We start from the raw sequence: 27955 nt of genomic DNA, 5'->3' as shown, positions 1-27955 counted from the left end.
TATCGAGGGAATTTCAAATAATTAACGTTTCAGCATAACAAATATATAGATATTATCTTAAAAATAACATATATTTCTTTTAGAACTTAAGAGTTAAAGAGAAACTTGTTATAAATCGGTAGAAATTGGGAATGCGGGGAATTGAGAATCAATATTTAGACAAATAAGAAAAAAATATGTACCTCCTCTCGAGCATTAGAATGTTACGTGTTACATGATATGATTATATTATCATTTATATTGTTTAAAAATCACGGGATAGTCCGAAATCACGCTAATAATGATATTGGTTTGGAATATTATATTATCATTTTTTTTATTAATTGACTGAACCTTGAAGATTTGGTTCCGTGTCTGCTCGTCGTAACTCCGGTTCAATGAACTCTGGTACTCCGATTTTCTTCGAATTGAAGCGACATTTTCAAAATTGGAAATTATTTTGTGAATAATTCAGACAAGCGATAAAGTACCTACCTAGAATATAATATTTTTGCAGAATATTATTTGACTTGTTATTTTCAAAATTGGAACTGATTTGTCAAAAATCAGACTATCGCGTGATTTTTTACGAGTCTTCGGTAGTTTTTAATATTTTCACAGGTTCAAACAAAAACTTTTGTCCAAATCACTTTTACTCTGTCAACTGTTACAATTCGAATACCAGAGAATTATTTCGCTGAAGAAGCAATGTCTGACTTTGTGTAATTTCACACGTATCATTTTATCAGTATAGAAATCATGGCAAGAAATCCCTTACATCTAACAGGAAATAACGCGGTCAGCCATTTAGACTGCACTGGAAATGTGTAATATATTTTGTAAAGAATTTACTGAAATTGTAGGAATGTTTTTTACATTTCGTTTCTACTTTTATTCGATGTTATTTTCCGCGTCACTGCATCGAACACCAATCTTACGCCATTCAAATGCAGATTATCATAATTAAATGCTGGGCCCCTGCTTCCGGCGTAGAGGGCCTGTTTAATTCAATCTCCGCCTAGTAAAACCATTATATTATTATAGCATGTCCAATGTCCGCTCCTACGGCCTACGCATCTGATGGGTCGATTGATACCAATTTGTCCGCCTTCTCCATGTGCTTTCACTTTTGTAGTAAGTTAAGTCAACAATGTGTTTTGTGTTTTATTATTTTAGAGCGTGATCCCGAAAAACGAACTCTCAAAATCATAAAGGCGACATAAGACTTCAATAACGGGGTTTGCTTGACGCTCACATTTTAATTATTTCTGACGAACGTATTACTAAAATCTAATAAGGTTTCTAGAGGGATTCCTACGGACGTAAGATATTTATATTTAAGATTACTAAAAACAGGACCTCACCATGAAAATATTTCATGTAAAACGATTTTAAAAATTTATAAAACGTTTTTCAACTATAAAATTAGCGGTAAGCACAAGATTCATTTTTATATAAGATGAATTGGTAACTTCCCGATAGATATCTCTAGAAACATTTGAGATTTTAGTAATACGTTCATCAGAAATAATTAAAATAAACCCCACGGAAAGTTTGATTTTGTAGGCCTGCTAGGGCAAAGTCGAACGTAGGTCCGTCCATTATGCAGGGCCGCGCGCCCAATATTGTTTAAATACGACTTCATCACTTATATCGTTAAGATTTCCACTATATTTATTACACCCACCGCTATTACGCTGTCCGAAACGTTGCCTAATGAAAGAGGAAGCGCAAAACGGCATAATAACCTAAAAATTAATCACGGTTGTACTTTTGGTCGTGAAAATCTCAAATCATTGCATTGTAATTTATATCTGGAACAAAAACATGGCGTCTTGTCCCATTTTCTTAACTATTAAATATATTATCTTTTGTACAGAGAATTATTAAATTTTATGCTACGAAATTATAACTGTACAATTTGATAAAGCATTGCGAAAAAGCAAACGGAAATGAATATACGTATTTAAAATAAAAGTAAAAACATAACTGAGAGAACAAAGTGATATTCAACTTACAAACATTATGAAGACGATGTAAAGACAACTTGAAACTAAATACAAAAGTTTTAAAACTTTAGTTACGATAACGCGCCTTAAAGTAGATGGACTTTTAGGCTCCATGCGATGCCAATCAAACATTAAAAAATTAATCACACCTACTTAATGAAAAGTAAAAACAAACATTTTTTATGGCGGCAAAACGATTCCACGATCTTATTGCCAGTGTGAAAAAATGTTGTATAATTAAACGATCCCAACAATGGTGGGCAACACAGCCGTTACCTACACTTTAATGATAATTATTACAATACATACTCTTAACCGTTCTCATATTTATTAAGTTTACCTCATTGTGATAAGAATGCATCACTTTCTCCTAAATAATTGTGGGTTTTGTATTTTCATACATTTTGGTAATACTGCGCGAAAACAATGGTTACAATCCGTAATTTAAAAATACCAAGGCGAAAGAAACACTACGAAGTAATAATTCTAAATCAGGTGTTTTTGGTTTGAAAATTTGATCGCTTAGAAATATTTTAAATGCTTTAATTAAATTCTGCGAGTAGAACACATTTTGGCATTTAAAACAATCTTTTTATAAATCATGCATATAAAAATTGATTTTACCTTCAAAATCTCCTACTTACGAACCCCTTTTCGGTTATAGTTTTATTGCATTAAGTGGAAAATCAAGTTCTTCGGAAAATGTATGTAAAATATTAAAACATTTGTGTTTGAACTTAGCAAAATAAAATAAAATACACTTTTAGGCGAGTTTTTTTTCTTGCATAAATCAAAAAAGGCGGTTGGTTGAGCGGGAATTTAAACTTTATCACCATCTACAAATGATGTGTTATTATTAGCGGCCAGCTTCCAAATGTTACACCAAGTGGTTCATCACCTTAATGTGAATCTAAATTCCTATTAAAGGTAATTTTACTACTATAGTTACTATCTGGTTTCATCAGAGTTTCTGAATTTTTGAATACTAGTAATGCATTATCGTGATTCATGTTGGCTAGAGGGTGTATGTATAAGTTATAGTAGATATAGAAATAAATATAAATATAGAAGTGAATATTATATAAACACACACCGCTATAACGCTGTCCAAAACGTTACCTAATGAAGAAGGGGGTGCAAAACGGCATAATAACCCAAACATTAATCACGGTTAAACTTCATTGGTCGTGAAAATCTTTATATTTGGAACAAAAACATGGCCTGTTGTCCTATTTTCTTAACTATTAAATATGTTATCTTTTGGACGGAGAAAAATTAAATTCTATGCTAAGAATTTATAATTTGGTAGAGCATTGGCTAAACTAAATTGGCTAATAAAAAAAAACAACGGAAATGAATAGATGTATTTAAAATAAAAGTAAAAACATGGCTGGGAGAACAAAGTGATATTCAACTTACAAACATTATGAAGACGATGTAAAGACAACTTGAAACTAAAAACAAAAGTTTAAAAACTACAGTCCATCTCAGAACAGGTGACCCTAGTGAGGACTGTGAAAAAAAAATTATGACTTTTATACTATATTTTATTCCTATATCATGTACAAACTTTGCAATTGAAAACAATAAAATGTACATAAATATATTTCTTAAATCAACTCATGGTAGAAATGATAAAAAAACAGCTGAAACCTACATACTTAATGATGTTAAAGCTTAAAGTACGATAATTTTTGCAGCTTACGAAATACAGATATCCATTTCCTATGAAGTTTATTTTTATTAGAAACCTAATCTATTTTTTTAAATGTGTAAATTGGAATCATTACATGATCTATAATATTTTACTTTTATTATTAATTTGTGTGCACGAACAGTCTCTGATTTCGTAATGTCTTCAACTCCGATGCACCGTCACGACCTGATTCGTGACAGAAAATAATAAAGATGTCAGATTTCAAGGCATTAATGAAATGATGCGTCTCGCTTCCAACCAACTAGCTGCTAACTGCCAACACCAATCTGAAGCGCTCTGAAAACGGTTCAAATTAAATAAGTGAAGAACTAGTAAAACTTTTGTTCGCAGTGAAAAAAAGTGTCGTGATTGTGTGACGTTTGAGTGTCACGATTTTCCCGCTTGATATTTTGCACGCGGCCAATGAGAGTGAATTTTCTTCGTCATTTTTTTTAAATACTTCCGTGGAACGTAGTGATGTAACAACATTTATTTAGCTTGTAATATGCAAATAGTTTTTTTAAATTTTATGTGGTTTTTCCTACCGAATGGCTTAAGCTGAGATCTCACCTTATCTATTCTATGATTAAACAAACAGGCTTTCTATGCGATATAAACCCAAAGTTGAATCGACTTCAACTTTCGTTATATAAAATAGACCATAGATTAAACAGCTTTAATTAGATAGATGACATATTTAGCGATGTGAAGAACGCTGAGTATTCATCTGAAAAATTTTAATGGTACGTAGGTATACATTTGCTAACCGAAACGTGAGTTACGAGAAAAACGAATTACGGGAAAGGAACGAAGCAACTGCAAGCCTTGTTTTGCGCCATTTGCGGTTGCTTCGTTCATTTCCCATAAGTTGAGGTTCAGCTCGGCAGTTCAGCTCACGTATATATACGCAGCATAATACTATAGAAACAATAGTAATATTGATATAAATTTAGGTATTTCTAATACAGGATGACGTCATTTTTACCAAAGAATTATAGCATAAATTTAACTATTAGTAAAAATTATCGCCGCGGTTTAGAAAGAGTAATAAAAAATACAATTTATTTGAAAGTAAAATGTTCTGTTAGATCTCTATTGAAGTGTTTTATGTATTACCGAGGTTCTTAGAACCAGTTTTGGCTACAATATCAATAAAATTATTTTTATTTTATTTTTTAGGTCCCTTTGCTGACCCGTGCCACATGAGGTCGCCACCATGGTGATCGTCACAAGAGTAAGTTAAATATTTATTAAAAACTTTAAATACACGGAGATAACTACTGATATGAAATATTGTTAATTTTTGAAAAATCTGGTATAATTATTTGTTTTCCAGTTAAAAACGGGACTGGAGGCCTGTAACGAATGAATTGACAAATTTCATAACTAACCTATCAGTAAAGCACGAATATGATGTGAGGAAGTCGGAACACGTGTTCTTCAAAATAATATTTTTTATCTTCTCGTCCCTTATTTTTATTCGGACAAGTCCACCTGCGTGAACACGTGTTCAGATATATTCTGAATGACTTAAATTTTATTAGGAAATTGTCATGCAGTAACATTTAAAAAAGCCGTACCTACTCAGTTTTCTCCGTGTATACCTACATCATCTGTTATAACTTTGCTTTGGTCATTTTTTGAAAACCGCAGGAACATTAAGATTGTTTAAAATAAATATGTCAAAAACAAATCAACAAAGATACGAATAGACTATTTGCATATTATATAATATGTAGTTGGTCTCTTTCATAAATCAATAACTTTTATGACAAGTACAAACACAGCTTGTGTTGGGATTCAGTATTGATACACAATAGGAAACAAATTTACTTTTAAATTTCGTTTCCCTTTTATGGACCCTTTTAATAAAAGGGCCGCAATGTAATTAAAGTTATGTGAACCGAATTGGAAAATTGGTACAACAGGAAGTGGGTGGGCCTCCATTTCGATAGATTTTTGGTTGTTTCATTTAACTAACGAGCATTTATAAAATGTTGAACGTTGTCAGGATTCTTTTTAATCGTTGTTAAGGATTGTCTTTACTAATTTCACATACATGTATTTAGGCTCCTAAACAGAATCTTTTAGGATTCTGCAGATAAACTTTACTTTTATCCATTGACATAAATACAGAGACGCTCTATGCTCATACTAATCTAACAAAAAATACAGCACGTTCCTGTCTCTGGATGCAAAGCGAATAACGAAACGCATGAATGAAAAGAATAACTTTTCAAATTGTGTGACAGCTTTTCTGACCAACGAACTTATGTGCTATACTAAACCCATAAAATCTCATCTTTATCATAGTTCACTGAACTATGTCCACTGGACTGTCTATTTCAGTTAACAACGTGCGTTGTCTCAGTGCCTAATCTTTTACTGTTTTTAATGGAATCTATATATTTATTTTTTAATTGATTTATTTCCATATACATATAAACATTTGATATCGGTGCCCATATCACTAGGTGTGAAACACCTGCGAAGAGAATTAAAATATACAATTATTTTAAAACTTTAAACGTTAAACGAAAAACAACACACATGAAAAAAGAAAATGCTTGCAATGGAGGGAAAAATAAGTTAAAAATAAAGTTATTTTAATGTGAATACCGCACAAGAATCCTTACTTCTCCCTGCTAACCGGAGCCAGTGAGACTATGGCATCCCCTGTTGAAGGTAGTGGGTGAGGAAAGAGATGGGGAATACGAGTGAGGGGAAGTACCTGGATATTCAGACCTGGCCATCTTATACGGCTAAAGCCGTTTCAAGACATGTTTCGATTGTGAATGGTGGTCTTTCACCAGGGCGATACTGAGAGTATCTAAAATTCTTGAAAGTACACTATATTATTTTGTTTGTTTATGTTAAATAACACAATTTAATCCAATGCAATTTTACTTTCGCACGCGACCTCCGGATTTGTATACGCCTGCAGGCGTAAACTACTATGCAGGGTTAGTTTCAATTAATATGTACAAGTACAATATTCGATTTGGGAACGGAAGGGAGTAACAATATATGTAGTTTTTAGATAAGTAGGTTTTTTTAGTATATTTAGGAAACAAAGAGTAGGTATACATGAGAATTAATTTTGCATTTAAGATGTTGAGTATAAAATAAACCAGTTAAGTTCCATGTACAACCTTTTTTATGATTATCTAAAAATATACACTAATAGTTTACACTTATACATAATTTATTTACTAATTCAAAATTCAAAAAAATATTTACTGCACAAAAATACAGAGTACAGAAGGTATAGCTTATAGGTTACATCCTATTTCTTCCAGTAATAATCAATTAGTAGGTATACACTAATCATTTGTTAAATTGTGTCTGAAACTATTTTATTGCGTTTCTGTGATCATTTTAGCGATTAAAAATGCATTATTTGTTTTCTTTGATAATATTGCCTGATTTCAATCGGTCGATAGATCACGGGAGGAAGTGAAATCACGTCTCTTAAAGATTATAATTCGCATGACGTCTGAAATGTTTCAATATCTGAAACCCGCTAACAAAGGGAAATCAATTATTACCGTGCGCGGGAACTTATTTGCTTTTTCGTTATCAGGTAATAAATACCTAGTACCTATATATTTTTAAATGCATATCACCATCTTCGGTTTAAAATTCAAATTCACATAGACCTCTTACGTTTAACTGCTGTAATGAGAAATGCGTAAGCAAATGTCCGCATGTTACGCATTTATCTCCTTCCTTATAATAAATTCATCGATTCGAAATTAAAGCTCCTAGAGTAAGCACCCACACTTGCACTAGAAGTTAAACGCTTCGTATGGGGTTCACGCCGTTCTATTATAAATTCAAATTAGTTCTGGAAACAGGAAGCAACGCTTGGTTCCGGTCCGCCTGGCCGGCCATATTTCACAGAGCACAAGACCATAGAGAACAGCGGCCGGGTACCTACCTCACCTCTGCCAGCAGCGTGGAATGCTTTCCTCTTTTGTCCATCTCCGGTAGTTTTTCGCAAAAGACAGACTGCGTGTTTGCGGACTGCGTACGGCGCGGGCGGTGCCTACCTATTGTAGACTGCAGGCGATCGCGATGCAACCGGTTATCTTCGAAGCGGCTGTTGAATACGGATGGTTTGAGACCCGTGGCACCACAGAGCCAGCACTAGTAATTAATTTTCACAATACACCTACACGTTTTTTGTGATTAGCTAAATGTAAATACAACAACAGTAGGGTATTTGCCTAATTCAAGCGGAAGAAAATTCTGCCTAACTAAGCCAAAAACGAAAGAAAGGTATTAATTACAACATTGTGCCATTGGAATCAAGAAATCAAGAAACACCACCCAGACTTTCGGAGGTTTCGAATCAACAGGCACCCAAATGAGCAAGAGGCAAGGCAACTTTGAAAATCCGCTCGACACAATTCGACGGAAACTGCCAAGAAAATTCATTACATCTTACAGGAAGAGCATTGACTCTTGTTAGATTCTAATACGATTCTGTTTTGTGATTTATGACAAATTCTTTTACACCTTTTTGTCGTAGCAAATTTGGCGCTCAACTTGGGGCCGTTCTTTTGTCATTGCAATTATATTTCTTTTTTTAATTCTTTGTTGTAATTTGCAGGGTGATTACATTTGGATCGAGCCGGTGTCCGGGCGCGAGTTCGATGTGGCCATCGGCGCCCGCGTGGTGTCGGCCGAGGGCCGGCGCATCCAGGTGCGGGACGATGACGGCTCCGAGAGCTGGCTGGCCGCCGAGAGGAGGATCAAGGCCATGCACGCCAGCTCGGTGCAGGGCGTGGAGGACATGATCTCTCTGGGCGACCTGCACGAGGCCGGCATCCTCAGGAACCTGCTCATCAGATACAACGAGAACCTCATCTACGTTAGTACCTATATGACAATCTATATCAATCTATAATCAAGGCCATGCGCGTCAGCTCCATGCAGGACATGTTCTCGCTGGGTGACCTCAAAAACCTGCTCATCAAATACAACGAGAACGCCCAAAGCAGCAGTTCAGTTCTCTTACATGTCCAATCCAGCCCTGGCTGCATGGGATCATAGGTTTTATTTTTATTTTATTTTATTTTATTTTATTTGGGAAACAAACAGTTATACAAATATATTTTAATACAAATCATTTTTACCAAGTTGCATAAACCAGTAAAGTTTCCACAGAAGAATCATTTTATATATAGGTAGAAAAACATATGAATATAAATAATACAATACAATATAAATACTAACTAGAAGAAAAGGAAAATCTCCAAAAAAAATAAAAATAAAAAGACTACAGATTCAACCCATACAAAAACAATACACACACTAACACTACTAAGTTTCCCGCAACGATCGAACGCTACTCTCTTAGGAATGATATGAATCCTGCGAGGCTCGTATTGAACACATCGATATTTGTGCATAATCTATTAAAGGTGCTACAGCTTCTTCTTATAAATACATTTTCAAGATAATTAGAATTGCTCTTAGGAATATAAAATGTGTCCGGAGATCGAGTTACTCTGGACATATGAAATGAATATTTTGTAAAAGGTATGGGCTATCAATAAAATAGTGGATTATCTTATATAGCATTACTAGGTCTCTGATATCTCGGCGTTGATCAAGAGTTTTAAGGTTCATGGACACATTGTTTTCATCATTTCGCATGCGATAAGAGGCATATTTCAAAAACTTTTTCTGAACTCTTTCTATGTTTGATTTATATGTAGAACTATGAGGGTTCCAAACTGTTTATGCATACTCTAGGTGGCTTCGGACGTAAGATATGTAGAGAATCTTAAATGTTTGTGGATTTTTGAAAACTGAACATACTCTAAGTATAAATCCCAGCATTTTCAAAGCCTTCGACGTAATATGCTCGATATGAAATTGAAAAAAAAGCTTACTGTCCATTAGGACTCCAAGATCTCTAATCACATTTACCCTGTTTAAGAGTTTGTTTTTAATTTTGAAGGGATATATGTTTTGATTAAAGTTTTTTCATAACTAATTGTTACAAACCTTGCTACAATATCGGATAGATTTATTGCGGAAGTAATGATGAGATGAGGATGAGAATAATCTTGAAGAAAGTCGGAAGGACTGATTATGAAAATTGCTTCCAATAATATAAATTGTATTTTAATTATTCCAGACATACACCGGTTCCATCTTGGTAGCAGTCAACCCCTACCAGATCCTCCCCATCTACACGGCTGACCAGATCAAGCTGTACAAGGAACGCAAGATCGGGGAGCTGCCGCCGCACATCTTCGCCATCGGGGACAGCTCGTACGCACACATGCGGCGTTACGGCCAGGACCAGTGCATCGTCATCAGCGGGGAGTCGGGTGCCGGCAAGACGGAATCTACCAAACTCATCCTGCAGTACCTGGCCGCCATTAGTGGGAAACATTCTTGGATTGAACAACAGGTAATGTTCTTGTCAGGGATGACCGCTGACTTTCTTAGTTAGGCAAGCAACTAAACTCAACTGAAAATTGCCGAAAGGAAGGGGGAGGCACGGAACGGTGAAATTAATACAAAAAAAAATAATTAGTCACCTTAAATATCCATACAAATTGAAAATATCTCCCGAGTAAAAATAAATGCCGCCGACAGGAATTGAACTCGCACCTTCTGATGTCCGGTCAGGTGCTCTGGACCACTGAGCTACATCGGCTTATTCCCGTTATTATATTTCAGGCGATTAATTATTGCTTATACTAATCTGTTGTCCTGTGTGCTATGCATAAAAAACCTTGTTTTATGAACATTAATTTATCTTTTAAAAAAATATATTTAAGTATGCTGCTACTTTTTTGGAAATTCCAAATTTAAAAAAAATGTGTCTCTGTGGTCCAACACATCCCACAACAAAAATTCCAAATGAAAAACCTTTAGGATTCCCGCAGGAAGCCTAAAGATTATAATTTTCTGAAAAAAAATCTTTTTTTTTTGTAATGATGAGTAAGTAATTTTTGAACAATTTACACAAAAGGGTGTGAAATAAAAGCATATATAATTTTTTTACTCTTATGCATGGTGAAGATCTCCCGCACTTAGCCTAAAATTGAGTAATTTCAAATTAAGCTTATTTTTACAAATTAGTGTCAAAGGAGCACCATAATGGGAACGACAAATCTAACAAGTGTATTTTTCTGGTGACAAACTTGAACTATATTTAAATTTTTTTCTAATGACAAAAAAAAACATGGAAAAAAATTTTTTTTAAAGAAAATTACATTATAGACCTCTTACCTAGGAGAGTAAAAGTTTTTCCTTTGGGCCAATATGTGGGTCCATAGAGACAAATTTTTAACAACATGAATTTTTGAATTTCTCAAAATAAAATTCATTCTCTTATGCATAATGTCATGTATCATCGCAATAAATAAACCAATCCAATTTGTGGGTAGGTACCTACTTAACATTGTATATAAACTGCCTATTAAAATTTACATCAAACACAATATAGAATGACATCATCGCAATTTCTGAAATAATTTCAGCAAATATTGAATGACTGTCATAATATTTTATCATAAATTTAACTACAGAAGAACCTTTATGTAAAATAAACCAGTTTTTAATACTTATAATAATGGATAGTAGATCAAGCTACAAGTTTTTCTTAACACTCAATTAATATAATTACCAGCACAGATCCGTGAAAAATCACGAAACTTGGACTAATTGGAGGGAAAAAAGTGGAACCATTTTTTTTGCTACATGTCTCATCTAAATGGGATAGTCTGCATTCCTGAATAATCAATTGCAATTTTGAAAGAAGCAATTAAAATATTTTTTGTTTAAAATATGATATATTATGTACTATATTGAATTCTCCAAACAAACACTTGAAAATGAAACTGAAATTCCAAGCAAAAGTTCTAGAATCTAAAAACTTACCTAACAAAAGTTCTAGAGTTCGTAGAACTGGAGTTACAGACAGAGGCACAACCGAAATTATTATTTTTAACTAGTTAATAGTTAAAACTAAACAAGGTGTTTAGTTTTAACTATTAACTAGTGAATTCATATGATTTTTTTGTATAATTGATTTTTTTTGTTGTTTGTTTACGTTTTTCAGATCCTTGAAGCTAATCCGATTTTAGAAGCATTTGGAAATGCAAAAACTGTGCGCAATGATAATTCCTCCCGATTTGGAAAGTACATCGATATTCATTTCAACAGCGGGGGAGTCATTGAAGGAGCTAAAATAGAACAATACTTGCTGGAGAAATCCAGGATTGTTTCACAGAATCCAGACGAAAGGAATTACCATATTTTCTACTGCTTATTGGCTGGGTTATCAAGAGATGAAAAATCTAAACTAGAATTAGGCGATGCTTCTGAATATAGATATCTCACTGGGGTAAGTTCTTTTGAATAAATAATTGCCCGATTGATTCTGAACTCAATTGAAAATTGATATTGTTTTTGAAATCTAATTGAATTTAATAAGAAATGTATTATTTATTCGATAATACTGCAGATAATCAGGATATCAGGGCTGGCACTGAGGTGATAGGGAGCGTCGCGCAAATTGGCTCTGGTCTGAACATTATGGCAATTCACACTAAATCTTCATTTGGTCAAAGAAATTATTTGTATCAGGCTCCACTTCTATTTAGTAGCCTTCCATTTCCTCGAGAACTTTTAAAAAGTGTGTTAAATTATTTGTGCTAGCCGAGGATTGCCAAAATTTTATTTCATCTTTGTCCTTTTAAATTATTGGCAAAATATGTTGTATAATATATGTATATTTTTCATCCTTGACCTTTTATAATGTAATTCCCTCTGGTCCTTTTTAAAAGAATAGTTTATTATTATTTTTTTTTAATCAAATATCAATGTATATCATGGTCACCCTACATGTTTACTACATTATACTGCAATGAATTGGCTGGTATTAGATTAATAGGTACCATGTAGGTATCCAATTCGTAGAAACATTAATGTAACAATATTGTTCTCTCAATATGTATGAGTGTGCACGAGGCAAGAAGTGTGTGCCAAGACCAAGAGTTGTTTGGCGGTCCGTCCTCTCTGCCCATCCCTACGGGAAGCGGCGTGGTGGTTAGTTAGTTTCTCTTAATATCTCAATAATCTTTGTGTAATTTTTTGTTATTTTGTAAAATTATTAACCTCAACAGAGGCTTGTCGTAGTGAGGTTGAAAATTCTAACGCAAAAAAGATACAATGTAAAGAAACAATAGGGTTAAGCAATGTAATGTGTTAGGTTAGGTTAGGCGTTAGTTATTATCAGCGCCTTGGAACCTTGACAATTTTGCACCCGGAGCGTAATGCTCCAATCGCACCTGCACAGAGCCAGCCCTGCATATTATTATCTATATTATAATAAAATCTTATGATATAAAAATAAATTTGAAAAAATCATTACATAACCATAAACATAATTATTATAAAATCAAAGGATATTAAAATTGTAGGATTAGGTAATCTGAGAGTTTATCTAAAGAACACATCAGAACAAAAACAATATTAGTGTTGCTGTAGAACGACCAAGAAAACAAAATTTTTACAGCATTAATCGGGTATTTTAACATACTTACTTTGAATACTGTTAAAAATGTTTGGAAGATTTAAAGTTAATTTTTATGATTGCGATTAACTTACTAAGAAATGTAATTTTAGTATTTACATTCACAATAATTCTTGATTTCAAAAACGATCTAAAACCACGCATTCTGAAATGGTTCCAATTGGCTACAACATCATTATGAATTAGAAAACGCCAATGTCTGGCAAGACGGCTGTCACTATTCACGAATGAAAACGAACATGTCGTTTTGGCAGCAAATCGAAAATGGCACCTTTTTTTTTCGTTATAGTTTTTTGTTTCTCAAGAATTTAAAAAAAAAACAGTGAAAATATTGTATTTTTAACATTTTTCTTGAATATTTTTTTCAGATATCAGTTATATCTGTTATCTAATTATGTTTGAATTCTTGACACATCAGTTCCAATTATGAAAACGACAATTAAAATAATTTTCTGTTAAAAGATTATATTATAAAGGTAGGTTCTTTATCGCTTGTCTGAATTCTTGACACAATCAATTCAAATTTTGAAAATGACACTTCCGAAACAAATCCGAATGCATTGAACCAGAGTTACAATCACTAACAGACAGACCCGTAACTGAAATTAGTATGTTCAATGATGATGATGAAATGTAGTTAAATTCCTATTACATAACACTTACGTAATAGTCTATAATGAGATACTAAAATAACTTACGTGATAGGAAGTAAATTTCTCATTTCATTTTCATCATGAAATTGGTATTATGAAGAAATATTATGCGGGTAGTTAAATATTATTGTTTAAAATAGTTTCCGTACTTTAATTGATTTTTCGTAACTTCCAGGGAGGAGGAATCACCTGCGAAGGGCGGGATGATGCGGCGGAGTTTGCGGACATCAGATCTGCCATGAAAGTACTTCTGTTCACTGAACAAGAGATTTGGGAAATTTTAAGACTACTGGCAGCTCTCCTCCACACCGGAAACATCAAATACCAAGCTACTGTAGTAGATAACTTGGACGCGACCGAAATCACAGAACACGTCAACGTAAAGAGAGTGGCCAACTTGTTAGGAGTTCCAGTTCAACCGCTTATAGATGCACTAACCAGGAAGACGCTCTTTGCACACGGAGAGACGGTCGTATCCACATTGAGTCGGGATCAGTCCATGGATGTGAGAGACGCATTCGTCAAAGGAATATACGGTCGAATGTTCGTTCTTATAGTTAGAAAAATAAATAGCGCAATTTACAGACCCAAAGCATCGGCCAGAAGTGCGATAGGAGTCTTAGATATCTTCGGTTTCGAAAATTTTAATCACAATAGCTTTGAACAATTTTGCATCAATTACGCCAATGAAAATCTACAACAATTCTTCGTACAGCACATATTTAAGTTAGAACAAGAGGAATATAATCACGAGGGCATCAACTGGCAGCATATCGAATTCGTTGATAACCAGGATGCGTTAGATCTGATTGCCATCAAACAACTGAATATCATGGCTCTGATTGACGAAGAGTCCAAGTTCCCCAAAGGAACAGACCAAACCATGTTAGCCAAATTACACAAAACACACGGTTCCCACAGAAACTACCTCAAACCTAAGTCTGATATTAACACAAGCTTTGGACTGAATCACTTTGCCGGTGTTGTGTTCTATGATACAAGGGGATTCTTGGAAAAGAATCGTGATACATTTAGCGCAGATTTGCTTCAACTTATTCACATTTCAAACAATAAATTCTTGCAACAAATATTTTCGGAGGACATTGGAATGGGGTCTGAGACTCGTAAACGAACTCCAACATTATCGACACAGTTCAAGAAGAGTTTAGATTCGCTAATGAAAACTTTAAGTAGTTGTCAGCCATTCTTCATTCGGTGCATTAAGCCAAATGAATTCAAGAAACCGATGCTGTTTGACCGTGGTTTGTGCTGTAGGCAGTTGCGGTACTCGGGAATGATGGAAACAATCAGAATAAGACGGGCGGGTTACCCGATTAGGCACAGTTTTAAAGAATTTGTTGAACGCTACAGATTTTTAATATCGGGAGTTCCGCCGTCACACAAAACGGATTGCAGATCTGCCACATCCAAAATTTGCTCTTCTGTTTTAGGAAGATCAGATTATCAACTTGGTCACACTAAAGTGTTCTTGAAGGATGCGCATGACTTGTTCTTGGAACAGGAGCGCGACAGGGTATTGACTAGGAAAATATTGATCCTTCAGAGGTCCATCAGGGGATGGGTGTACCGGAGGAGATTCTTGAGGATGCGCAAGGCGGCCATCATCATTCAGAGGCAGTGGAGAGGGAAATTGCAGAGGATAAGATATGTGCAGATGAAGGATGGCTTCGCAAGACTGCAAGCCCTCATCAGGGCTCGAGTACTGGCGCATAGATTTAGACATTTACGAGGACACATTGTATCCCTACAGGTAATGCATTGATTTCAGTATGTACTAGTTTATTCAAAGGAGAATGCAAATGTGCCTATGGAGTTTTATATTCAGATGACAATGTATTAAAAAACGTGATTAATTTTAATTTAATCATTCTTACTTTTTAAGGAGAACATAAAAGTGTGTTTACATATATAAATATAATAACAGCCCAGACCCGTGATAAATCACTTTTTTTTAAATTAATTAAAAAAAAATAAGCAATTTTTTTTTTTAAATAACTGTCACCATCTAAATTACATTGTATTGTTACATAAATAAATTCTTTTGTAATAAAACTCTTAATTTACAGAAAACTTGTTTGCATGATGCAAAATTTATTGTTTGTTCCATATTTCTCAAGTCAAGTCTCAGACAAAAACGATAATAAAAAATACAAATGAAAAATTAATGTTTTTATTCAAAATGTTTAAATAAATGGCTTCATTAAATTAAACGATTCCAGAACTAAGTGCTTTGCTTGGGGCATGTAAAAATAGCAATAATTTAAAAAACATATTAATGTACTGACTTTCCTTTTTGGTGTAGGCTGCAGCCCGCGGTTACCTAGTTCGTCGCTCCTACGGCCACAAGATGTGGGCCATCGTGAAGATTCAGGCGCACGTACGGCGACTGATTGCCATGCGCAAGTACAAGCGCTTGAAGATCGAGGTGACGCAGCATCGCGAGGCACTGAGGCTGCGCAGGGCCGAGGAGACTCGCCTCAAGCACCAGGGTAACACCAGAGCCAAGGAGATCGCAGAGCAGAATTATAGAGTATGTGGATTATACCTGATATATTATTCCTCCAAAATTATGAGTTACCTATCACTTTTGGCCTCAGGTATTTTTGAGTACATAAAGGTTAATTATTTTAGAATAATGATTCAGAAATGGATTTATTTGGATGATAGATTTTTGTACATAGGTACCAATATTTTGGTTTCCTATAACAGGGATTCTGACGCCTGTGTGCCACTTGCAGTAGCAAGGCGTATCGCGAAATATTTGGTCACACTCGAAAACTGAAACAACATAAAAACTCATGAAATGAAAGTCAACATACATATTAGATTCCCATAGTTCCATATCATCGACGAAGAAACAACACTGCCTAAGCGACATGCAGTCTAAAAGTCACTTTTTTATGAAATTTGATAGAGAAGTGAAAAATGTCTATGTCTCAATATTTAGTTCATAATACTACCACTAGATATCGTGCACATCAATTATATTTTGAATGAAATACTGCCCATCTACAAAACACTGTCGCAAAAGATATTGACGTTCCATGGAAAGTATTGGGTACCTATTTAGATTTTGACGTTTCGGCGGTATCGTTTACTTGTCGATGATATTTCTTAATGGGTAATCAACACATAACAATTTTTTTTGCTTAAATCGTCTATAAGGTATTCTCTTTGAAGAGCCATGGACATCACTGATTTCAAATAACTGTCAGATACCGAATAAAACTAATCAGCATATGGAATGTTGAACCACTACTCGTACATGTCTATAATAATAATTTACCTTGTTTTCCTTTTTCCAGGATCGCATGCACGAGTTAGAGCGCAAAGATGCGGAGCTGGCCATTGAGGAGAAGCGGCAGGTGGAAGTGCGGAAGAACATAATCCAGGACGCAGCGAGGAAGCAGGACGAACCTGTGGATGACTCCAAGCTGGTAGAGGCCATGTTCGACTTCCTTCCTGACTCCAGCAGTGAGGCGCCGGCGCCAAGGGAGACCTCGGTCTTCAACGACCTGCCGCAACCCAGAGCTGACCAACAAGAGGCAAGTTTATACAAGATTATAATTTAAAAAAATTACACAATTTTACTTTCGTGACCTCAGTGGTATAATTGCGATAAGACTTGAATCTGGCCTGGAGGTCTCAGGAGTGGTTTGCGACATTACACTGGACAATGTGGGAAGTGACGAGGCCTATATTTTAGGAAGATATTTGATATCTATAACTTGTTATCTGTGATAGCCTCCATGGTCGGGTTCAAATCCCGGCGTGTGCAAGTAAATTTTATTTGATTAATTTGTTTTTTTTTTTCACAATTTATTTGTTTAAATTAATCCATTACTTCTAGTACATTTGCAGCACGTTTCAGAGTAGAAGATACTCTCAGGTCTCTTCCCCACATTCCTCTTCTTTATCTTCCACTAAACTCAGCCTCACAACATACCTTAAATGGAGATGCAAGTTGCACTGACTCCAGCAGCTCTCGCATTAAAAAAAAACTGTATATCAAATAATTTAAAACAACAAAAATGAGTACCTGAAAATCAAAAGGTACTTAACCACCATTTTCACTTTTTTTAACCTTGAATGCAATTATGTTCGCTTTGTTAATTTCAATGAGTAAAATCAATTAATCATTGCTTGTTAAAAATCAATTTTAATTAAAAAATATACCTACTAATGATATTTAAGCCTATAGTTGTCCCATACTTCCTGAATATTATATTTTCAGCTTTAGGTACATTATGATAATTTCTATGTGAAAATTTTAAATTATTATTTAAAGTTATTGCTCGTTTAAAATCAGCTTAATTTCAAAATGTTCTAATGATATTTAAGCCTTCAGTTTTCTCACTTTTGCCAAATATATCCGGTTTTTGGAATTAGGCACCTTTTGATTGTCTCAAATATGCACAATAAAATAGCATTCACTCTTACAATAACATTGATTAGAAGGAAAAGTTATCTTTTAGGATAGAAGGACACGCTTAATACGAATATTTTTTTGAAATAAGACTTCGATTCAACTTAATTTCTATAAATTATAACTATTTACGTCGGGGAGATGGTACAATATGCGTTAAAGTTTAAAATTTTGTCAATCAAAGTTTAAAATTTTTTACAGTTACAGTTTTACAATATTTTTTGTCTTGTTTGACGTATTAATATTAAGCATGTCTAGTTATTCTAAAAAATTACCAAAAAGAGTTCAATTTTGTTATTGGTCGACAACAATTTTGATAACTAATCAAATTTTCTGCAAACTCTCGAATTAGATTGCTCTTAGGCACACATGCTTGGTTTTCAATAAAATTTGTTGATACAGCGTAATGAAATGCTTAACCAACAATAAAATATTGATATTATGAATTATGGATAGTCTAAATCATTCATCTATGAAGTCTTATACACGAAGCACCCAATGTTCTGTCTTCATTTTGCTAATTTGAAAACAGTTACGGTTGTTTTTTTAATTGCTGAAACACAATAACTTCTAAACACTAAACTGTTTTACCCTCCAATTTCGTTACAATAATAATTATTATCAAATTTCTTGTTCCAGATGATAACACCAATGCAAACAGCTTCCGAAGATGAAGAAGATCTATCGGAGTTCAAGTTCCAGAAGTTTGCAGCAACTTACTTCCAGGGGAACATAACGCACCAGTACTCCAGAAAGCCACTAAAGCACCCCCTTCTGCCGCTGCACACTCAAGGAGATCAGCTGGTCAGTAAACTCATCTAATAATATTTGCATTGTACAGTTCTACTAATGGAATGTGATCTATTAAATATTCAATAGAACATAGTTATTTTAAACCCTCTCTGAAAACGTAATAATTCTAACGTAATTCTCTAAATTCCAGGCTGCCCAAGCATTATGGATCACCATTCTGCGCTTCACTGGCGATCTGCCCGAGCCGCGCTACCACACCATGGACCGAGACAACACCTCTGTCATGTCCAAGGTCACAGCCACGCTAGGCCGCAACTTTATCCGCTCCAAGGAGTTCCAGGAGGCGCAGCTCATGGGGCTGGACCCTGAGGCCTTCCTCAACAAGCAGAAGCCCAGGTCCATCAGACACAAGCTGGTCTCGCTCACTCTGAAGAGGAAGAACAAGCTGGGCGAGGATGTGAGGAGACGTTTACAGGTAAAGAATAACAGTAAAGTTTTATAAATTAAAAATGATTTCTTTGGATTTGTATGCATCCAAAATGAGGCTATAAGTATAATATAATATTGGTTTATTCATTTCCAGGATGAAGAGTATACTGCAGACAGTTATCAATCGTGGTTAGAATCTCGTCCTACATCTAATCTGGAAAAACTACACTTCATCATCGGTCATGGAATCCTGAGGGCTGAACTTCGTGATGAAATCTACTGTCAAATTTGCAAACAACTCTCTAATAATCCCTCCAAGTCATCTCATGCCAGGGGATGGATCCTTTTATCCCTGTGCGTTGGCTGTTTCGCTCCCAGTGAAAAGTTTGTCAACTATCTACGAGCATTCATCAGAGAAGGTCCTCCAGGATATGCACCTTACTGTGAAGATCGCCTTAAGCGCACCTTCAATAATGGAACTCGAAACCAACCTCCATCATGGCTAGAATTGCAAGCGACCAAGTCAAAGAAACCAATCATGCTGCCAATTACATTTATGGATGGTAATACTAAAACCTTGCTGGCAGATTCAGCTACCACAGCAAGAGAGTTGTGTAATCAACTGTCAGAAAAGATAGGATTACGAGATCAGTTTGGTTTCTCTCTGTACATAGCCCTTTTTGACAAAGTTAGTTCTTTGGGAAGTGGCGGTGATCATGTGATGGATGCCATCTCTCAGTGTGAGCAGTACGCCAAGGAACAGGGTGCCCAAGAGCGGAACGCTCCTTGGAGACTATTCTTCAGAAAAGAGATATTTGCTCCCTGGCACGAGCCAACCGAAGATCAAGTTGCAACTAACCTCATCTATCAGCAAGTAGTCAGAGGGGTGAAGTTTGGGGAATATCGATGTGATAAGGAAGAAGATCTCGCCATGATAGCCGCTCAACAGTACTTCATCGAGTATGCTCTAGACATGAACTCAGAACGCCTTTACACCCTCCTACCAAACTACATCCCAGACTATTGTCTCACTGGAGTGGAGAAGGCGGTGGACAGGTGGGGTGCGCTTGTCGTACAAGCGTACAAGAAGAGTTACTACCTAAAGGAAAAAGTTCCCGCCCTCCGTGTAAAAGAAGACGTTGTTAGCTATGCCAAATTCAAGTGGCCTTTATTATTTTCTAGATTTTATGAGGCGTACCGTAACTCTGGACCTAATCTACCCAAAAATGATGTAATTATCGCTGTCAACTGGACAGGAGTGTACGTAGTAGATGACCAAGAACAAGTTCTGTTGGAGTTATCTTTCCCAGAAATAACAACAGTTTCCAGTCAAAAAACTAATAAAGTCTTCACTCAAACCTTCAGTCTCGCAACAGTGAGAGGTGAAGAATTTACCTTCCAAAGCCCAAATGCTGAAGACATCCGAGATTTAGTAGTTTACTTCTTAGAGGGATTGAAAAAGCGATCTAAATTTGTTATAGCTTTACAAGACTACAAAGCCCCCGGGGAAGGATCTAGCTTCCTCAGTTTCCTGAAAGGAGATTTAATCATCTTAGAGGAAGATAGCACCGGGGAAACAGTTCTCAACAATGGTTGGTGCATTGGTAGATGTGAGAGAACAGTGGAGAGGGGAGATTTCCCTGCTGAAACTGTTTACGTGCTTCCAGCTCTTTCCAAACCACCGCCTGATGTGCTAGCTCTGTTCAGTCTGGAGGCCGCCTCCCACGGGCGAAGGTTGTCCGCAGCTGTGATTAATGGAACGGAGCCCAGAGACAGGCCTCATACTCTATCAGAATACGGGTTAGATCACTTTAGAGTCCCCCCCAAGAGAACGGTTTCCAAAGCACTCACCCTGACAACAGCTCGAAGGGGAGGTCCTGAAGATTTATGGAGACATTCCAGAGATCCGATTAAGCAACCACTTTTAAAGAAATTAATATCAAAAGAAGAACTGGCGGAAGAAGCGTGCTTTGCCTTTGCGGCGATACTAAAATATATGGGAGATTTGCCATCTAAAAGACCTAGGATAGGAAATGAGTATACAGATCATATTTTCGATGGTCCGTTGAAACATGAAATCCTAAGGGATGAAATATATTGTCAGGTAATGAAACAACTCACAGATAACCGCAACCGCATGTCCGAAGAAAGGGGATGGGAGCTGATGTGGTTAGCAACAGGTTTGTTTGCTTGCAGTCAGACTTTACTGAGAGAGTTGACCCTCTTCCTCAGAACTAGGAGGCATCCCATATCACAAGACTCCTTGCAAAGGTTACAAAAGACTCTTAGGAATGGACAAAGAAAATATCCACCACACCAAGTCGAAGTGGAGGCCATCCAACACAAAACCACACAAATATTCCATAAAGTATATTTCCCCGATGATACGGACGAAGCATTTGAAGTGGATTCTTCAACACGAGCTAAAGACTTTTGTCACAATATTTCTCAGAGACTAAACTTAAGGTCCAGTGAAGGTTTCAGTTTGTTTGTGAAAATAGCCGATAAAGTGATTTCAGTTCCCGAAGGAGATTTCTTCTTTGATTTCGTGAGACATTTGACAGATTGGATCAAGAAGGCGAGGCCGACAAGAGATGGTGCTACTCCACAATTTACCTATCAGGTAAATACTGTAAATTTAATTTGTCTGCACAAATGCCTTTCGTGAAAACACTATTTGGAAAACAATCATCCTTTTTTGATTCAATATCTATAAAAAAAGTTGTACTAGTAGATACTGCAAATACAGAGTAGGTAATGCAAATTCGGAAGAAAATACATTTCTCTTATCTATTGGCTTTGAGAGGACTACGTAAAAATGTTCGGAATCAAATTAAATCACATTTAACCTGACGGTTTCACATTCCACAGGTATTCTTCATGAAGAAGCTGTGGACCAACACAGTGCCGGGAAAGGACAAGGCGGCGGACCTGATCTTCCACTTCCACCAGGAGCTACCGAAGCTGCTGCGAGGATACCACCGCTGTACGCGCGAGGAAGCTGCACGACTCGCTGCCCTGGCATACCGCGCACGCTGGGGGGATAACAAACAAGAGCTGCAGGCTATACCGTAAGTTAAATCTTCAGAGACTGATGGAACCAAAATTTACATATGTCATATTCAAAAGAAGCAATTCCACTCGAGCGATGGCTACCCAAATTTAGGTAGGTGCTATTTATGAATTGTAAATTTAGTGATAATTTTTTTTTTTGATCCAAAAAATATGTGATAAACGGTGAAATGTAGGTGGATTAATTGGCTTTAAACCCCAATAAGCAGTTCATATGTTTCCGTATTAATATTTGGAGGTATGATATTAATTAAATCTAATAGCTGAATCGAAAATCGAACACCCGGTAATCAATCTCCATTGCTGGAGTGGTTACGTTTTTAAATAGGTACTAAAATTCTCCTTAACAACGCCATCTGGTGGAAACAAAGTTAACAATGGAGGAAAATAATATGATGAAGCAATGAACTGTTGTGTCTAAACAAATTTATTCTTAGCGCCATCTATGCATTTTAACATGTACAATGTTCATAAACAAGCAAACTGTGAAGAGATCAACTAAACATTGTTCCATCCATCTGTTGTATATTGCAGACATTATGATAAATAGTTTAAACATTGCATTTTACAATTAAATTGCTAATTATCTTGATTAGGTTGTTATTTGTCTTTTGGTTTTAAAAACAATTAAAAAATTTTTAGTCAAATGCTCCGAGAACTGGTGCCATCCGACCTGATAAAGATCCAGAGCTCTGCTGACTGGAAGCGCGCCATTGTGGCGGCCTACAACCAGGGAGCTGGCATGTCTCCTGAGGATGCCAAGATCACCTTCCTGAAAGTCATCTACCGCTGGCCAACCTTTGGATCTGCTTTCTTCGAAGTCAAGCAGACCACGGAACCCAACTATCCCGAGATGCTACTGATCGCAATCAACAAGCACGGAGTTAGTCTTATTCATCCACAAACCAAGGTAAGTTTATGGCTTTGGATTTTAGCAATCGGTTGATCTGTTTATTTAGAGGCGTGTGGCGGGCGGGCAGCGTGGATTTAATTTTTTTTTACAAATCTACAGTTTTATTGCTAGATTGATGAAACACTTGACCTTCAAAACAAGGGGAAGGTCATGGTCTACTAGATTTTTGAAAAACTCTGCATAAAATCTGGGCAAAGCCGGGGATTTCAGCTAATATAATTAATATATACATACACAAGGTGTCCTCGGGTAAACTTCGGGATTCTATACGATAGTAACGCGTGATTTTTTTGAGGTTAGGATTTTCATGCATTAGTATTTGACAGATCACGTGGGATTTCAGACATGGTGTCAAAGAGAAAGATGCTCAGTATGCTTTGACATTTCATCATGAATAGACTTACTAACGAGCAACGCTTGCAAATCATTGAATTTTATTACCAAAATCAGTGTTCGGTTCGAAATGTGTTTCGCGCTTTACGTCCGATTTATGGTCTACATAATCGACCAAGTGAGCAAACAATTAATGCGATTGTGACCAAGTTTCGCACTCAGTTTACTTTATTGGACATTAAACCAACCACACGAATGCGTACAGTGCGTACAGAAGAGAATATTGCGTCTGTTTCTGAGAGTGTTGCTGAAGACCGTGAAATGTCGATTCGTCGCCGTTCGCAGCAATTGGGTTTGTGTTATTCGACCACATGGAAGATTTTACGCAAAGATCTTGGTGTAAAACCGTATAAAATACAGCTCGTGCAAGAACTGAAGCCGAACGATCTGCCACAACGTCGAATTTTCAGTGAATGGGCCCTAGAAAAGTTGGCAGAAAATCCGCTTTTTTATCGACAAATTTTGTTCAGCGATGAGGCTCATTTCTGGTTGAATGGCTACGTAAATAAGCAAAATTGCCGCATTTGGAGTGAAGAGCAACCAGAAGCCGTTCAAGAACTGCCCATGCATCCCGAAAAATGCACTGTTTGGTGTGGTTTGTACGCTGGTGGAATCATTGGACCGTATTTTTTCAAAGATGCTGTTGGACGCAACGTTACGGTGAATGGCGATCGCTATCGTTCGATGCTAACAAACTTTTTGTTGCCAAAAATGGAAGAACTGAACTTGGTTGACATGTGGTTTCAACAAGATGGCGCTACATGCCACACAGCTCGCGATTCTATGGCCATTTTGAGGGAAAACTTCGGAGAACAATACATCTCAAGAAATGGACCGGTAAGTTGGCCACCAAGATCATGCGATTTGACGCCTTTAGACTATTTTTTGTGGGGCTACGTCAAGTCTAAAGTCTACAGAAATAAGCCAGCAACTATTCCAGCTTTGGAAGACAACATTTCCGAAGAAATTCGGGCTATTCCGGCCGAAATGCTCGAAAAAGTTGCCCAAAATTGGACTTTCCGAATGGACCACCTAAGACGCAGCCGCGGTCAACATTTAAATGAAATTATCTTCAAAAAGTAAATGTCATGGACCAATCTAACGTTTCAAATAAAGAACCGATGAGATTTTGCAAATTTTATGCGTTTTTTTTTTTAAAAAAGTTATCAAGCTCTTAAAAAATCACCCTTTACAAGTAAAAAAGATGTATATAATTATTATTATTTTCGAAATTCTAACGTTTTAAGGTAATTTTCAGGTAAAAAACGTGTGATTTTTTGTATGAACAAAAAAATAATTTTGTATGGGGAAAAAAAGGAATTTCGAAAAAAAGTTATTAAGTTATTTATCACATGGAATCAACTCCCGAAGTTAGTGAACTTTACCCCCGGACACCCTGTATGTCTAGTCAACTATCCTGTATGATGGCTGGCAGAAATATTACAACATTCACAATGATGTTGGTAGGTTGCTAGACGAGGTGGATTTTCAAGATTTCAGTTTTCAGGTTTTAAAATATTTTCATATTTTAAGTCCCAAGACACGGTGAAATATCGTGGAATTATTTAACACATTTTAGATATGTCGCTCCCGACATATCTAAAATGTGTTAAATATTACTTATTTTTCAAGTTGTCGTAAAAAGAAATACTATTTATATTTCTAATGCTTGTGTTTGAAATAAACAATGATATTTCTAAAATTTTTAATATCAAACATGAAAATGTTTGATATTAAAAAAAAAAAACAAAAAAGCTTACCGGGATATTTTGACTCGAAATGTCCGTAATTTTGAAAGAATTAGATATTTGTGTAGGGAATAGTACAAAAACTGTATGCATAATTTAGGCATAGCCTAAACTTATTATAAGTTGAGGTGTCACACTAAGCTACAATCTTCCGCAGGAGAGGGGGTCAGAGCAACTGGGAAACTGCCGCGGAATATCATTTCTTTGTGTGGGATCTGTCACCTTGACAGATGACTACCACGTGATGACGGGGCTCCTATGATTTGACCTCCTATGGCAGGATAGGGGGTCTCATAATTTTCAAATATATCCTGGCTAGCAGATCACGATGCATCATCATCCACATGCCCACACTTATATAACACATCGGTCGGTTTATGATAGGTCGGTGGCTGAGTTGATATCGTGTTTGGTTCCCACTCAGGGGTATTGTGTTCAATTCCTCGGCTGGCTAAGTCTTCCATCACAACACAAGGAACATTTTCTGCTTACTGTGGAGGTAGTAGGAGATTTTCAAATATTGTCAGGTTATTCGTAACCTGGAAATGTTTGTCTTTCTTTTAAAAAAAAAAAAAAAATTATTTAATCAAAATTAAACATCATCTGTCTGGTGTGACAGGTCTGATGGGATTGTATGGAGAGCGATATTGAGTTATATAAAATGTTTTGATGCGTATAGCATAATCTGTCACCCCCTTTATGCAGTTTGTACAATAACAAAATATAAATAATCTTTTAACTTTCAACTTAACAAAAGTAAAGGATGCGATTTTGAAAGGCGAATTACAGAGAGAAACAAGTAAGGGAAGTGGAGTTCAAAAATGTTGGAGCATATTTGGAGATTAGACAAATGTGTAGAAATGATGTAAAAAGCGAAAAATACACATAATAAATGGGAAAATTAAGTAATTATTATTCTAATCATAAGATACATAGACCTACTGTAAACAGAAAGAGACATAAACTTGACAAAAAGTTGCTTTTCATGGCATTATGGAAGATTCAAATTAGGCCTTAGATAAAATCCAAAATGAAACCTTTAATTCATTGCATACAGTTAAAGCAAGTTCAGAGGTTTATATTATTACCTATTTGTATGTAAATTTATAATGGTAGGTATCTAAAAGGAAATCTCACGTCTCGTGGGAACCACCGTGATTCAGATCCACTCTGGCCAAATAATCAACTGTTAAGATTAAAATATTATTATTTGTTGTATTGTTATGAAAGAATTATAGATTGTTTGTTGTACAAAAACAATATCTATTGTTATGTTACATTTTTAAAATCTTATTTTTCAAGAAGTGCGGAATACCCTAAACACAATTACATTTTGTGAGAAAAATTAACAAAAAAGAGTAAAAAACAGAATGAAATAACGTTGATCAATGTGTTTTTTTTCAGGATATTCTTGTAACACATCCCTTCACCCGCATCTCCAACTGGTCTTCCGGTAACACCTACTTCCACATGACCATCGGAAACCTGGTGCGAGGCTCCAAGCTGCTCTGCGAAACCTCCCTCGGCTATAAGATGGATGACCTACTCACCTCCTACATTTCCCTCATGCTGACCAACATGAATAAGCAAAGGACTCTCCGGGTGAAATGAAACTCCGCAATTAACAGCCTGCTACAATTTTGCAACTCATTCCATACTGCAAAGACAATAAAGCTATGCAGTTAATTCCATTTCAAAGACAAAGAAACTTTGCGATTCATTGCAATGCAAAGACTGCCTTATCCGTTAAAATTCAAACATAAAAATTGCAACAAATTTACTGTAAAGATAGCTTTTAGCCAACTTATTGCTAATGCAAAAGTTACTGCCACCGCAAGTTTGTCTTAGCAAACAATTATTAACTCAAATGAATGCAAATAATTCATGCCTCAAGCATTATTCATTTTAAAATGAAGCTTACGTCCATTATTCTAGCACATGTCAGGAACGCAGGGTAGAGGCTAACTGCAAAGACTGCTATTGGATCTGTAAGGCAATTTATGATAGTTTTTTTTTGCACTGTACAACCAGTTTGCAACAATAAGCTGCAAAAACAAATCGCCATACTTGTATGAATCGTGTGTTCTCTCGCACACTGTTAATTATTCTGAGCCCCAACATGTAAATTAAAATTTATGCTTTAGAATATCTTTGATATTTTGTTAAAAAATTATTGGTGATTGTGATGTTTTGTATGTTGGAGAAAAGATATGAACATCAAATTAGAAAGTAGTAGATGTATGTATGTGATGTGTATTGTAGGTTTCTCTGTGGGAAAATAAATCTGTTACAGTAATA

At 35.9% G+C, this 27955-nt stretch overlaps 1 protein-coding gene across 1 annotated transcript in view; it reads left to right on the top strand.

Moving 5' to 3' along the window:
- ck (unconventional myosin-VIIa ck) overlaps positions 1-27284 on the top strand; it is a 96314-nt gene extending 69030 nt beyond the window's left edge. The window contains exons 2-14 of the mRNA XM_089630940.1: positions 4864-4918; positions 8300-8560; positions 9836-10114; positions 11774-12058; positions 14078-15673; positions 16226-16453; positions 17229-17468; positions 18989-19153; positions 19293-19577; positions 19686-22154; positions 22403-22602; positions 23246-23513; positions 27062-27284. Coding sequence (XP_089487066.1) covers positions 4901-4918; positions 8300-8560; positions 9836-10114; positions 11774-12058; positions 14078-15673; positions 16226-16453; positions 17229-17468; positions 18989-19153; positions 19293-19577; positions 19686-22154; positions 22403-22602; positions 23246-23513; positions 27062-27268 — 6501 coding nt within the window. The 5' untranslated portion in view covers positions 4864-4900 and the 3' untranslated portion in view covers positions 27269-27284. The remainder of the gene's footprint in view (positions 1-4863; positions 4919-8299; positions 8561-9835; positions 10115-11773; positions 12059-14077; positions 15674-16225; positions 16454-17228; positions 17469-18988; positions 19154-19292; positions 19578-19685; positions 22155-22402; positions 22603-23245; positions 23514-27061) is intronic.
- The last annotated feature ends 671 nt before the right edge of the window (positions 27285-27955 follow it).

This window comes from Hesperophylax consimilis, chromosome 4 (genome assembly GCF_061612785.1).
Source record: "Hesperophylax consimilis isolate HC1 chromosome 4, BYU_Hcon_1.0, whole genome shotgun sequence".
Classification (NCBI taxonomy): domain Eukaryota; kingdom Metazoa; phylum Arthropoda; class Insecta; order Trichoptera; family Limnephilidae; genus Hesperophylax; species Hesperophylax consimilis.
The sequence above is the reverse complement of the archived record's forward strand: the minus strand, read 5'-3'. Positions and strand labels throughout refer to the sequence as shown.